General features: G+C 38.6%; 1 protein-coding gene across 2 annotated transcripts in view; it reads left to right on the top strand.

The window, feature by feature from the left end:
- TAFA3 (TAFA chemokine like family member 3) overlaps window positions 1-13706 on the top strand; it is a 103530-nt gene extending 89824 nt beyond the window's left edge. For both annotated transcript variants that reach the window (XM_063300077.1, XM_063300076.1), the window contains exons 5-6: window positions 7624-7748; window positions 13238-13706. In XM_063300077.1, coding sequence (XP_063156147.1) covers window positions 7624-7748; window positions 13238-13249 — 137 coding nt within the window. In that variant the 3' untranslated portion in view covers window positions 13250-13706. The remainder of the gene's footprint in view (window positions 1-7623; window positions 7749-13237) is intronic.
- Window positions 13707-14586: the final 880 nt, after the last annotated feature.

Here is a 14586-nt window from a genome sequence, read left to right as displayed (position 1 = left end):
TTGGATTATCTAAAACTGGAATGCCAACATTTTTTATTTTTTAGATTTTTTTTTAGCCCGCCTTTATTATTTTTATAAATAACTCAAGGTGGGGAACATACCTAATACTCCTTCCTCCTCCTATTTTCCCCCACAACAACAACCCTGTGAGGTGAGTTGGGCTGAGAGAGAGTGACTGGTCCAAAGTCACCCAGCCAGCTTTCATGCCTAAGGTGGGACTAGAACTCACCATCTCCTGGATTCTAGCTCGGTGCCTTAACCAGTCCAGACGCTTTAGCAGCATTCCAAACACTTGTCTTACATCATTGAAATGTGTTTTGGACAATTCTAAATCAGCAAGAACTTTCAAATAAAGTGTTAGAATTCCCTGTATTTAAAAAATCAATGGTGAAGAGTTTAAATTAAGTATGTTTCTTATGATCTTAAGGTGAGAAAAATTCAACAAAGCATGTTTCCATCCTTACTGGATACCTTGCAGAATGTTTTAAAGGGTTTCTTATCAACATCATTATGCTGAAAGTTTGAAATGATGGAGGGTAGCAGTGTCCACAGGTGGGGACTAAGGGCACAGAACGATAAAAGCAGTGTTGCAACACAAGCTCCACCCCTTTGTATATGCATCTTCATATCATATGCACATAAAAAATCATTTTGATGAAAGCAGCAAGATGATGGAAGGGAAACTTAGATATATAATATGGATTGTCCCGCTATTGTCCTGACTTGATAAAATATCCATAAATTTGTTAATATGAGTCTGTGAAGAGTAATATGATTTAAAGATGGAATATGATTTTGAATTATATATGCCAAATTTACAATTTAGGAAGAATTATGGTTTTGTGATGCATGGAGAAGATAGCAAAAAAGATAATTATTTTATGATGGAAAGACAGTGCTATCCCAGACACCCCAGAAGGAGGGAGAGAAAGTTAAGATGAAAGGCTGAAGAACTAAATTCCACACTGGGGTTTGAAATATCTAGCTGCAAAGTTAGATACGAAATCTACCATCATGACCCATTTTGTTTCATGAATTGACCATTTATCTTAAAATACTTCCAAATATTGGAATATTTATTGGAATAAATATTGGTGAATTCCCCTAACAGAGCATGCATCTTGAGGAAAGCAGAGTCACTTGGTGTGAAATGGGTGGCTATATAAATTTGATAGATAAATAAATAAGTAGTTCTCCCACCTTATTTGTTACTAAATTAGATCTAAACCCAATGCTTGTGTTAAGAAATGGAGGACAGGAGCCTGACAAGATGGTATTCAAAAGAGGAAGAGGTGGTGGTGATGATGTCTCCACAAGGCCAAAACTCACAGGAGGATGAGGAATCTCAGCCACCTTTGAGGAGGAGCAAGGGTCAGAAACAGCTGAAGAGGAAGAGGTGTTACAATTGGAGCTGTGTTCTAATCCTAAAAAACAGATGACTGTTAAGGCTTCCAGAATTAAGGTGCAGTGAATGGTTGAGAGTAGCAGCTAGTGAGATCAGGACTGGCTGGCTTTTTCATCAGGTGATAGGGGAGGGGGGAAGTGATGGATATGGGGGTGGGGGTGGGATATTGTTATTTATAACTGAGTTTGCTTGTCCTTGGTTATTCAGAGACAGCTAGCTCCCCGACAAAGAATTTAGAGGTTTGGGGGCTGTAAAATGGGATAGGATTAGAGCAGAGACAACCCTAGTAAAGAATGTTGGAGCTGAGTTAAAATGTGAATGTGCTGAGACTCAGAGAAAAGGGAAGGATGATTGGTACCCAAATTCAAGGGGAGTTACAGGGTTTAAAACTAAAGTACACAAAAGTTTAAAGTCTTTAATATGCGTTCATGATAATGCCAAGTAAAGGAATTAATAGTTTCATTTTACAGGATTAAAAAAAATTGAGAAGTTCTTGGCTAATTGATCAGATTTAATCTGGTTAGGAGAAAGGAGAAGGGAGAAGAAGAAGAGGAGGAGGAGGACGACGACAGTGGCTGAGGGCGATCAAGTTCTTGTATACAAAATACAAAGTATCCCTTACTGTTATCCACTGAGCGGGTGATTTGCCTTAATGATGATAGCACTTTTGGTCCAGATCTTTTTTTTGTGCATATATTCTAGATTGACAAAATTACAGATACTTTATTATATAAATTATAATTAAGAATTATAATAATAATAAGTTAATGTTAATAAGATGAGTTAGTGATGATTTAGTAGCCAGGTGAATATTTGCAGGACAGATTTTCTGGATGCGGTTTAATTTGATCATTGGAAGAAGCACATAATTATCCTTAACTTTGTGATAGAACAAATGCATGAATAATTAGCCCCTCTCTGGAGGGGCATTCCTAATAGACTCCTAAGTCTCTGGCTCTGCTGCTCTTTCTGGACAAAAATCAATTATGTAACAAAGGTGTCATCTTAATTTTAAAAAAAACCCACCCTAAATAAAAATCTGTGTTTAAGATTTTTTTTTTTTCACTAGGGACTTTAGACCATCATTCATTGCTTTGCCATTTTTGATCTCTCTCTCCTCTTTAATTCTAGTATTAAATGGTGGTGCAGCACTACCTTGCATTAGAAATTGTGATTTTTTAGGCTCATGCAGTCCTCTCTCCTGAATACAGCTACAAGGAAGAGTAATATTTAAACTTATCCAAACTGAAAGGAACACTGGTTAGCTTAAGCTATGCTGGATAAAATGAATTGTGCTTTATAAATCTGACTTGTTAACAAACCATAGTATAAACTAACCAGAATTTTCCCATTTCAGACCTAATGAGAGATTCTGGTTAGTTTGAATGAACTAACTGGTAGAACTGACTGCAGTGGCAGAGAAGGGTAACAGGCAGCCTGAGACTCACTGTTTTGTGCTCACGAGGGCAGCACACCATGCAACATTGCTTATTTGTCAGTTTTCCGTATGCTCAGCTTTTGCATTACAGCTGTGTTACCATGATATAGGAGGGATCTAACAGGCAGAGTGAAATCAGTGGGCTGCTGGTGTGTCAACAAAGGGCAGACTGAGATCTTTTTGCCTGTCTAATTTCCCAGGCCTAAAAGCACATGGAGGCAAAAGCCATGAGTAAAATAGGGAACCCTTAGGTCCAAAATCCTAGCTGAAGTTAACCTTTCATGATAGCTTGTTCTTGATCTGTTGTCATTAACATGTCTTGGGCCTTTGAAGCTGTTTCAAACTAGCAAAATGCAAAAATACATCTCTTCCAACCAATTCTGTTATGCTGTGTGCTTCCTGCCAACATCTGTCAGTCCTTATTCTTCATTTAGTAATGGAACATTGGCCCTGGCTTTGAGGAATATGACTGGCAATTATTACAATTGTGATCATGTTTTTTTGAACTCTGGGTAACTATAGGCTTGGTTATGGGCCCTGCTTTCATATTATTCCAGTGTTACCCTGTATGACCATATGATTAATAGTATTGTTTTCTGTAGAAAACACAACTAATAAAGATATATTTTAAGGCTTCCTTCTTGGATTCCTGCTCCAACCAGTGTTGTATCTTTTGGGTAAGGGAAATTATGTGCCTTAAAATTATGATGCTCCCTTCCCACTCTGTCTTTCCTTCACTTGGGCCTTCCTAAAGTTTTAGGGCATAGTCAGACAGCTGTATTATAGTACAATCCACTAGTCTTTCAGCTGGCAGAATAGTATGTTGGCATAAAAATTGCTGCCCCAATGATTAAGACCTATTTTGCGTTAGTAATGAGGCCAGTGACTGGTACTGTTCATATTGTATTAATGTGGGACAAGTCAAGGAAAGTGATGAATGCTGTAGCTTCATTTCCCCTCCACCAAGTGTCACCTGCTAGTAGGAAAACCACAAATTTCTCTCCTTAACATGTGCTGGGGCAGGGTTGGATGAATGTTGGTGGGTGCTTTGAATGATGGGTTAAGCTGCTTGACTTAATGGGTGGCAGGCAGAAAGGTGCTTGGCACCTAAGGCAGGTCAGTTACCATACTTCTGAACACAGTGTTCTTTTGAAATAATGCTAAGTCTTGCCTAAAAATAGGCCGGCTGATGGGTCACAGAAGCTGAGGAGGGTGCAGTGAAGTATAAGAGAGTTCTCCAAGTGCTCCTGCTTGGCATATCCCCTCTTCGATCTGGGTTGGATCTGCTTTCTAAGGTGGCCTGCCCATATCTCTGAAGGGGCTGAGAAGAGGGAAGCTGCTGGAACTTCCTGGCTTTCCCCCATTCCTATGGCAACTGCAGGAGTGCAAAAACAGTGAGAAACCTATAATTATACTGATCTTGCAGAATACAAATCAGCCTTCTGCCCAGGATACAGATCAGCAGCAAAGGAAAGAGTGCTGATCCAGCTTCTTAAAGACAAGTCTAGCAACCTTTTAAAAAGAGTGCTAAACCCATCTATGTAAAGACCTGCAGAAGCAATATGCAAAAGCTTTGTTTTACAGATGTTTTCCATTTCTTAAATAAGTGTTTTGTCCCATTATAATTTGCAGTTCTCCATTTCTGGATTCTCAGTTTAGTCATAGGAAAAGAGCAGGAATTCCCAATATCATTTCTGGGGTAGGGCTCAATTTTTTTCTCCTTGGCCATCCCCAGCTATTCTAGCTTTTCTATCCCTAATTTCTACATGCTTCCTCCACCTGAATGGAAGGACGATGGCAACCCAACACAGTGTCAGAGCAGTGTATATTTGGGCAATGAATGCATGAAACAATTCCAGGAAATGAAATGTAAAAATTAAGGAACTTTGAATGATGGAGATGTCTGTGTATGGGTGTGTATGGGGGTGGTGGGGAGGTGGCTTTGCACCCAAGCTCTCTTAGCATTGGAACTGTTGGCAGGTGGCAATGGGTAGGAATGAAGCCAAACACACAAATAATAAAGCGGGATAAAAATTCTAAAAACAAACCAACAAAAAAATACAAGAGCCCAGTCAGCCTATTTCATTGCCTGTGAGCCGCCAAGAGATATATCACAAAGCAGCTTGCTCTGCCTCTGAAGATGCCAGCCACAATTGTTGGTGAAACATCAGAACAAAAGAAAACTAGTCCATGGTCATTCAGCTCAAAAGCTCACCATTGCTTCAATTTTAAGGAGTTTAACCACTCTGATATTTTATCTGCAGCTGCTTACATGCCTATACTCAGTGGTCTGACTACCTGACAGTCAGACCACTGCAGAGAAAAAATGTTGACCTTGACAGCTGCACATAACATTTTTCTGTTTCAGGGCAATTCAGCTTTCCACAGGGATCCATTCTGAAAAGTTTGCTTGAGGCTCAGAGATGTCTATTTATGCCCTTGTGCATACGTGTGGTGAAATTCACACAGTTATACTACACCTGGCTCAAGATTTTGAATATATGTTCTATGTAAATAAACTTGCACACAATTAGTAATAATTCTGCATGGCAATTTTTTTTTCCATGAGGGAGGGGAAAGGCAGACTTATGTCCAAAATGAAAAAAATGACAATTTACAACTGGGCCTCCCAAGTTTCTACACAACATTCTGGCTCTATCACTTTCAAAGGTATTGAATGAGATATTACTTCCTTGCAACATGCCCCCAAGAACATGCATCTGTTAGCTGTCACCAAGATTTGTTCAGTGCTACACCAAAACTGAAAATAGTGAAAGGAGAAATGCCTTCTGGAAAGATAGGAAGAAAATAAGCTAGGATTAGTGGATGGCATTGAAAGAGCGGTACTTACGACAAGGATGGTGGCAAGGCAAGATTAGTGGGAAGAAATACTGTATTTTCTAGAGAAGCTAGTTAACTTCCTTTTAAAATAATATAGGACTAACAAATGAAAAGAAATTATAATTGGCAAGGAATGTGAGTACTTCAGTGGAGGAGCTGGTTTTGCTTTTTTCAACACTTTCTAGATGTAAATATTTTTCTATCTATGAATTTTTTAAAAAGTTGCATGCAAAGATGCCTTGGGATTTTAAGGTTTCCCCCTATGGCGGAAAAGACAGTTTGTAAGGAGGTCGGCTTTGATTGAGAAAAGTTTTTTAAGTTCCATACTCCCATTTTTCTGGCTGCTCAACCTCCCAGCCTTTCAGAGCTACTGTTGTTGTAATTAAAGTTGCCAAGAGACTGTTCTATTCATTTGCAGTGTAATTTTTTTGTTTAGGATTCAGACATCAGATAAAACTTTCCTTTTTTCCTAGTATGTATTATATAGGGGACTATTTTCATTATTTGCAGTGTGCTTGTAATAGAAAGTTGTGGTTAATTTCAGTGGTGATTGTTTTGTAAATGTGTTCATGTGTTTCTATTCAGCTCTTTCGTTTCATTGCTCAATCTTTTTTTCATCTGCTAATAAAGAGTAACCATATAGCTTTTTAATTTTAAGGACTGGAGAATAGGTTCAGTGATAAGAATGCAGACTCTGGGTGCAGGAAGTCCCAGGCTGGTCCCCACCATCTTCACAGAATTAGAATGGCTATCAAGTCCACTCCATTCTCTGTGCAGAATGCTAAGTTGAAATAGCCATGAAAAATGGCTGTCTTGCTTCTGCTTGCTGAATAATTGGTGCAGCTGAAGGAAGTAATCTTGGATTAGTTTGATCAGCGGCTGAACTTTGCATAAGACAGTTTTGTTCAAGTGTGTGTGTGCGTGTATTCATGTAACTGAAAATGTTTCAAGAATTAGAATGCTGTTCCTTGTAATTGCATTATTTTCTTACTTTCAACATAATTTGTTCCTTCCATAGTTCTGTTTCATGATAAACTCTGGATGGTATGAATTTTTCTCTCAGTCCCCTTTTCATAAATAAATAAATAAATGAATGAATAAATCTGGATATATCAGTGCATGTATTTCTGGAGTGGATTCCATGATATATAAATAAATTATGCAAATATAAGCAGGATAAATAGGGGATTTCTAATTATCTCCTGTTTTAGAGCAAGCTGCTGATCATCCTAGTATTGTGTACACTATGTCACCACCTACCAGTATAATTGTGAAAGGGCTTGGGAGATAGAACAGTACTCACTAACTCACTTGTAATGATAATACAACATACATACATATATATATATACATACATATAGCCTTAACAATAAAAAGCAACATGCATCAATAAAAAGCAACAACTCTATGCCTTGTGCTTTTGGAAATGTGGTCAAATAGCTTCCAGTCACATGTTAATACTGTTCCATGGCCATTAGAAGGGCTTGGCCAGCAGACACAGCAGGAAGAAAAGAGTTAATAGTTTCTGTGTTATTTCTCTTAGTTTCTGTGAACCAAGGTTAAGCAACATGATCTACTCCAAGGGTTTTAGATTACAACTTCCATAATCTCTTGCCTTGGCAAGCTAGCTAGGGCTGATTGGGTTTGAAGTCCAAAATAGATGGAATCATCAGGTTGCCTATCTCTGATTTACACACACCACATATTCACTTGCATTTAATAATAGGACATTGATTTGAATGTCCATCCATAGCCAATCTGGAGCTGAAATGATCAAGTCTGAGAATGTGCTGAGTGCTTCTTGCAGTGCATTGTGGAATGCATCCTTACTTTACTTTGGGATCTTTGGAGTTCAGTGGAAGTATACATTTAAATTAAGAAAAATTACATCAACCAATTTGTTGATGTTTTTAACAATATGACTTTCATTTTCTCATAGCTTCAATAGTGCTTCAGAAGTGGTGGTGCCAAATGCAGCCATGTCTAGAAGGAGAGGAGTGTAAAGTGCTACCAGATTTGTCTGGATGGAGTTGCAGTACTGGAAACAAAGTAAAGACAACTAAGGTAGGTCTTAATTAAAGAAATGCAACCTCCGTGAGTGAGTAGTCAGACTCACATATTTTGGCCAAACTGCACACCATTTTTGTAATGTTTAAAAATCTAACTACTAGATGGGCTGCTGAATGAGAATTGCAGTGATCTGTTTATTGCTTAGTACATATGGGCTAAGAATACCAATCATTACTGCTGTATGATGGCTCAGAGACTCCACTATACCTCTCAGCCATTGTCCAGGCCAACTGTCCTATGGATTTTATTAACAATAGATTCCAAAATCATGTTGAGGGAAAGAAAAGTAACACAATGAGGAGACAATGTAAGCAAAGGATGAGGTTTTTTTATGGGTTGATTGCCTCATGGGCACTACCAAAATACCCTTGTTCTTGAGCTTATTTTTTATTGGTAAGCGGCTACTGTTGTGCCTGGCTATGGAGGATTGCTGTGGTTGGTGCAGTGGCAGGAGGTATAAATAGAAAATAATGTAAGAAGCCACAGGACGCTCCCTAGCTGATGAGATGATTGTATGGAGAAGGGACATAATACAGTAGTCACTTCCTGTTTTCCACGCCACCCATCTTTCATACACATATTATCATTTCTGTAGCTAGTTAGCTTGATAGTCAACTATTTTATGAAGAGGTTAACCTTGAATATTTTGATGCAGTATGAGTAGTACATTTTAATACAATCCTGTGGCTATTTGCACCGATTTAAAGTTTCTGCGTCCATCAAAAGGTGCACAACAATAAAATTAGGGGGAAACAAAGTTGTTGGCAAAATTGGAAGAAAGGCACACTTAAACAACAACAGCAACAAATCTTAACAAACATTTCCCAAGTTTGGTCAGTTCAAGAGATCTTAAATATGTTTTCCTTAATCATGGAAAATATTTTTATCTGTTGAAAATTATTTGGTCCAGACATATTTCCCATCTATCCTCCTATTATTCAAGAGCAGAGTGACAAAATCAGAAGTGACAAGTGTAGTACTGATAATAAAATATCAGTTGTCTAGTTAAAAGAAGCATCATCCAGTTGATAGAAATTGATTTGCAGTTCTAATGGTTACTAATGGTTATTTAGGAGGAGCGTCTCTGACTAGAGCATATTAAGTTCACTCAGTATTCCAATGAAATTCCTAGATCGATGCTGCATCTTTAAGATTTCTGCCCAGCAGCAGGTTTCCTATTCTTTTCCTCTCAATCCAGCCAGTTTCCATCCTGTCACAGCTCCTCCTGTTGGAGCAATCATCTGTGACAGAGAACTGCATGATTATTATTTTCATGGCTTGCTGAATACTCTGAAGAACAAGGTATAATTAAAATTTTATCAAACTCATTAGTAATTACATGTATGTCATGGTTAATCAGTTGCATAACTTTGTAATCATTGTTCATACTGTGGAGTGTAATTATTCTCCAAGCTTTGCCTGCTTCGTGCTTCCATCTCTTTTCCACACAAACATCCCTAAAGAATTATTCTGTGAAATGGCAGGGTTTTTTCTTCCTTATCTTTTGCTCTGCCAATAACATGTACAGTACACACTGAAATCATCAGCTTATCCAGCGTGGCTGCATCTTCTCTAAAAAAATTACACGTGTGTAATCCTATCCACCAAAGGATTCACTCTACCTCTAGACCATAGGGTTAGTTACAGCCACTGGAACAATGGAACATAGCCCAGTCTTTATTAATTGGGGCATCCCATTCATAGCCGGAAGAGATGATTGGGCTTTGGAGCATGTGCTTTCAAAGAAATTGCTGAAGTGAAGGAATAATAGAGAGCCTGATACTTCCCTAGGGAGATAAGGAAGTGCCAAGTAATGAGCAACTCAAGGAAGACAGATAAAAATGCGCCTAGGCTTGGATGCAAAAAACAAGGGCGCCTCTGCTCATTGGACTAATTGATACTCTGAGCATCCTCACCTGTTCATGGAGAGCTTGTAAAAATGTTTCCCATTTTTAAAACAGCCACAGGTTCACTACATTTAAGCTAGGAAGTATAACCAGTATGGAAAATAAGCATCCCCTTCTTTGCTGAGCATAGGTGAATTCTCAGAATATTCAAGAGCACCACTTCCATCTAGAAAACACATTCCTTCTCCTTTGCTCACATCACCAGTATGTGCCTTCATAGCTTTCAGAGAGCTATATTGATTTTATAATTTGTCTTTCTCTATCTGATCATCCAGTTTTTGCATTAAAGCAAGTTGTCTCCTGTTCGTTCTGTCTTTGAAGTGTGAGATAAAACTGCTACACTGTTACTAGCTGGATATTTAAATAATATTCATATAATCCCTAGTTAACTATGGGTCTCTGCTATGTACACATGGACAGATTTTTTTTTTTCCTCTGATGCTCTTAGTTTGATCTCTGCCATTTTGCAGTAGATTTACTAAATTATTCCTGCTGAATATATCTCTTGTTTGGCATGCACTTATGGCTGGGGACAGAATCTAAATAGAAATATTTCAAATGCAACCACAGTTCTCATGGCTGACTTGACAGAAATATCCAGGCCTCCAGTGAAATCAGTAAGAAAGGACTTTGTAATGAGTAAATGGGGTATGGAAAATCTGAAGATTCTACAGCAATCCACAGATATTATAATCTGACATAGTTCTCAGGCTTCATGGATGTAAACTTGTTAATTGCTGCAGAGGGGATGGGTGAGACTGGAGTCAAGTAACAGGTATCCAAAAAATGTTTTGTGTAGTAGGTTAAAATCTGAAATAATTGAGCTTTACTGATGGTCCTTGTTTAACAACCATTCAGCAATAGCACTGAATGAGTGTACAACCATTCCAACCGTCACAGCGTCCCTGCAGTCACATGATCACAACTTGTGACATTTCCTACCAGCTTCCCATAAGCAAAATCAGTGGGGAAGCCAGCAGGAAGTGGGAAGTCGCGATCATGTGTGGTCCTTGCTTAAGGACCCACATGGTCCTCGCTTTATGATGGTAACCAGGAACTGCTGGAATTGCCATTGCTAAGTGGTATGGTCACATGACATCATGCTTTACAACCACATTGCATAGCAATGGAAATTCCAGTCCCAAAAAGTGTTGTTAAGTGAGGACTACCTGTAGTCATTTTTAGTGCTGTATGGAAAGATTAGGGACATAGCAGCTGAATGAAACTTAGGGTGGCTCAACCACGCTGAATATGCTTTGTTGAATTGGTGCTTTCTAGATGCATATGTTGGCTCGTCTCTGTGCTGTCCACAGATACCAACACCTGATGCTAAGATGGCCAGCAGTGCTATTCTAGCATCTTGGCATTGGCTTCTGTGCTTTCTGGAAAACTGGAACAAATGTTTACCTCAGCTTTACTACCTGGTACAGAGTAGATAGCTTCTTAAAATATGGTAGCTGTTTAACTTCTCCAGCATTAATGTCTAGTTGAAAGTGGAAGCACCGTTTCATGGCATCCTCATTCCATGAAGTATTTGGAAGAGGAGCACTCATCTGATTGGATGAGCAGCAAATGCTAAAATAAATTTGGCCTATTTTAAAATCATAATGGAGTCACTGATATATTTGCTCCAAGGCAGCAAGATACCTGCATATTTCTGGTTTCTATCTTGCTGTCTCATCCAAAGCTCTAACTGGTGAGGACTCTTCTTCCTTAATCACATTTCCAGTTGAGCAACCTGTGTTGTCCCCTACACTAAAAGTACCGGCAGCCATTTGTTTCTCAGTAACAGTAGAGGTCATAGCTCATGGAGTTGACTCAGTCCAGGATTACTCTTCTGCTTTCTTATCAGACTCCTTGCCTTAGTGATAGAAAAGTTTTTTCCTGAATACAAGTTGACCAGGCTGGCCAAGCTAGATCAGGCAACCACCTGAGTAAGAGAGGCAGACAGAACAGGATAACAGTAGACAGCACTTCCCTTCTTCCCTCTCTTCCTTAATTTCCCATGGCAACATAGCTGGTTTTGACTACAGTTTCTTTGTATTGGGAGATGGGAAGAAGCAGGAGTTGCTGGAGCCTCAGGAGTCTGAGTTTTAGGAGAGGTTTTCTGTTCTTGGAGTCACTGCTTCCTCAGTTGCAGAAGTCTGATAACAACTGGCTTGGTTGCCAATCCAGAAGCAGGGTTTGGCCTGGGGGGGGGGGCATATGCCCTGTGGCCTCTCTGAAGCTTCCACCCATGTCAGGCTTATCATTAAGGCACATTGATATGGACTAATTATTGTAATGATTGGACACGTGGAATCAGAGAGATGAAAACACTGGATTTCCCTAATTCATTAGCATCATATCAAGCAGACCTTCTCTTCCCAGAACTTTTCCTTCTCATTTCTCCTGTAAAATGCATATGCATTTCTGTTAAAATACTTTGAAGGTTTGCATACCCCTGGTTTTCTTTTCCAACTGAAAAATGTTAATGTACCTATGCTAGAGGAATTTTAAATTTTTAAAAAATGCCTTCCACTTTAACTGCTAAAAAAGGTCACTTAACATAATCTTAAAATTGGAAGCCTGGAAATGCTTGAGGGCATTAAATTATGAGAAATGTTAATATTTCAGCATTTTGGAATAGATTCCCCTGCCCCCATATAAATCTCATATGTGCTCTTTTGCAATATATCTTTCCTTTTTTTTTTCTTTTGGTTGAGGCTCTTGATTCACGGGACTGTGATGGATAGTTTTAAAACCGGCTGAATTGTCTTTCATGGCTTCTCTTTGCGACTGTGCATGTAATTAAAGACATTCCTCGTGTGCATAAGGCAGCAGCCACCATTAAACTAGGCTGTTTGTGCAAACTGCAGTGGAGATGATAGGGATGGGTTCACACAACATGCTAACCCAGGATTTGCTTAACAGTCACATAGAAATAAACCATAATTGGCTGGCTCATACAACTCACTATTCATGTAGTAAGCTACAATGGGCTGGAGTTAAAAATGCCTTGAATCAGCAACAAACTACATTATCACTTAGTATATTATGTAAACACAGTAAGGGAACAGATTAACATGGCTACTCATCTGATTCACATCAACCTTCGGTCTCAGACTTGTAGTAATTATTGACTTAAAACTATTTTTCCATCTTAATCTTGCCCTGGAATATTGTGTCGTCTTTTTTTCAGTTTTGTTTCCAGAGCACTGATTCATAATAGAGCGATGTGGCTCTTCAAGTTGGACAGAGAAAACGTGCTTCTGACCACTCTGGGGCACCCATATGGGAAGTAGCTCTTTCTCCAGGATGGTGCAGCTGCACTGTATAGGTACAACACAATCTTAGGCAGAGAGGTATTTGGTTTAAGAAACTGCTGACAGATACTATGTGTGTTCCCATGTATGTTCCAAAGCACCCTTTCCCCTTTGAATCCAAAGTGCTTCACAGCCCTAATTCATTAACAGACTGAACCTTAGCATTATGTAACTTTTAATGGCCAAAGAATATAGATATATGGATATACAAATCCACACAAAGATTTTAGGGTGGCAGAGGTCTCTTTGATACATTCTGTTCTGTTCACAGGTCACACGATAGATCTTGGAAGCTCCACTCTTATCAGGTATCATCTTCATTGACGTGGCCAGCATTCCAAAAATGGCACAGTATGGCTTTTGTTCAGGTGCAAGATACTTCTCGTATGCTCTGCAGAGTTGGAAATACATGGACTTCCTTGGTACAGGATATAACACATTTGATGGCTACTTTTTATGGGCACTTTATTAATCTTCCTCAAGTACATCTGCCTAAGGAATGGTGCTGCAGTCTGCTTCCTTTTGCAAGAACAATACCAAGGATTAAACAACAGGGTTGGTATCCCTGTCTTGACAGATATCTTAGAAATTTTTCCTGTTTTTGAAAATAAAATATTGCATCAGCTACTGATTAAGTAAGTGCAGCCTCAAAGATATTTAACCATCAGTTGCTACCAATTCTACAATTCTGGGTCTTGAATGCAGTTACAACAACTCCCTTCTATTCCATAATTTTTATTCCATATCATGGAGATGTACCTGTGAGGCCAAAAAAAGAAAAATCTTCCCTTTCTGCTCTTTAATTATTCTCTCATAGTTAACTGCATAGAGTCTGTTGATGGCCCCAAAGGGGGTGGGGGGGAACAGCTTTCCTGCCTTTTAGCTGGCCTGTGTCTCTAAGCTGGCTGCGTTGATTGCTAAAAGAATTGGGGAGTTGAATGGATGATGTAATAATGATTCAACATAAAATTAGGATATTTCCAAATGATTTACAGTTTTGTTGGTTACATGGATAACAGACTTTGAGAATCTGGGTCTAAGAAACCAAACTCTGATCTTTCAAAAATGATCGTGCAGTTGTTCCAATATTTATCCAGATAGCAGATCAGATTCTTTGCCTAGGTTATGGGAAAACCTACAGTAGAGACAGCAGTTTCAAAAACTTGATGAAAGTATTTTCTATTTGATTTCCACAAAAGATATTCTTCCTGGTCATTCCCTCATCCAGTTCAGCAATTACTTTAATCAGGCTTATTATAGTTTTAAGTCTTTGATACCTTTAAAGTTATAAGGATAATTTGTTGAGGCAGTTCTATTAAAAGTCTGAGAACAAGGAAAGTGTTGTCTTTCGCTTTGCTGTGTTGTGCTTGGTTGAGTTTAAATTTTATTTGGAGACTTGAGTTAGTTTAATTACCCATTTAGTATTAAATAAATACTTGTAACTGACAACTGTAATGAGTACAAATCCCTCTCAGGGGCAAATTATTGTTTTTAATAATCTATTCTTTATGAAAATAATGCTAAACTCCCTAGTTTATTATTTCACTCCTATTTGTATTGTAGGATGAAGGAGCATCCACTTGACTTTGGTTAGTTAAGACAAAGTTTTGGAGAAATTTT

This window comes from Candoia aspera, chromosome 3 (assembly GCF_035149785.1).
Source record: "Candoia aspera isolate rCanAsp1 chromosome 3, rCanAsp1.hap2, whole genome shotgun sequence".
NCBI classification, from domain to species: domain Eukaryota; kingdom Metazoa; phylum Chordata; class Lepidosauria; order Squamata; family Boidae; genus Candoia; species Candoia aspera.
Note: the sequence above shows the minus strand (reverse complement) of the source record. Positions and strands in the feature narration are given on the sequence as shown.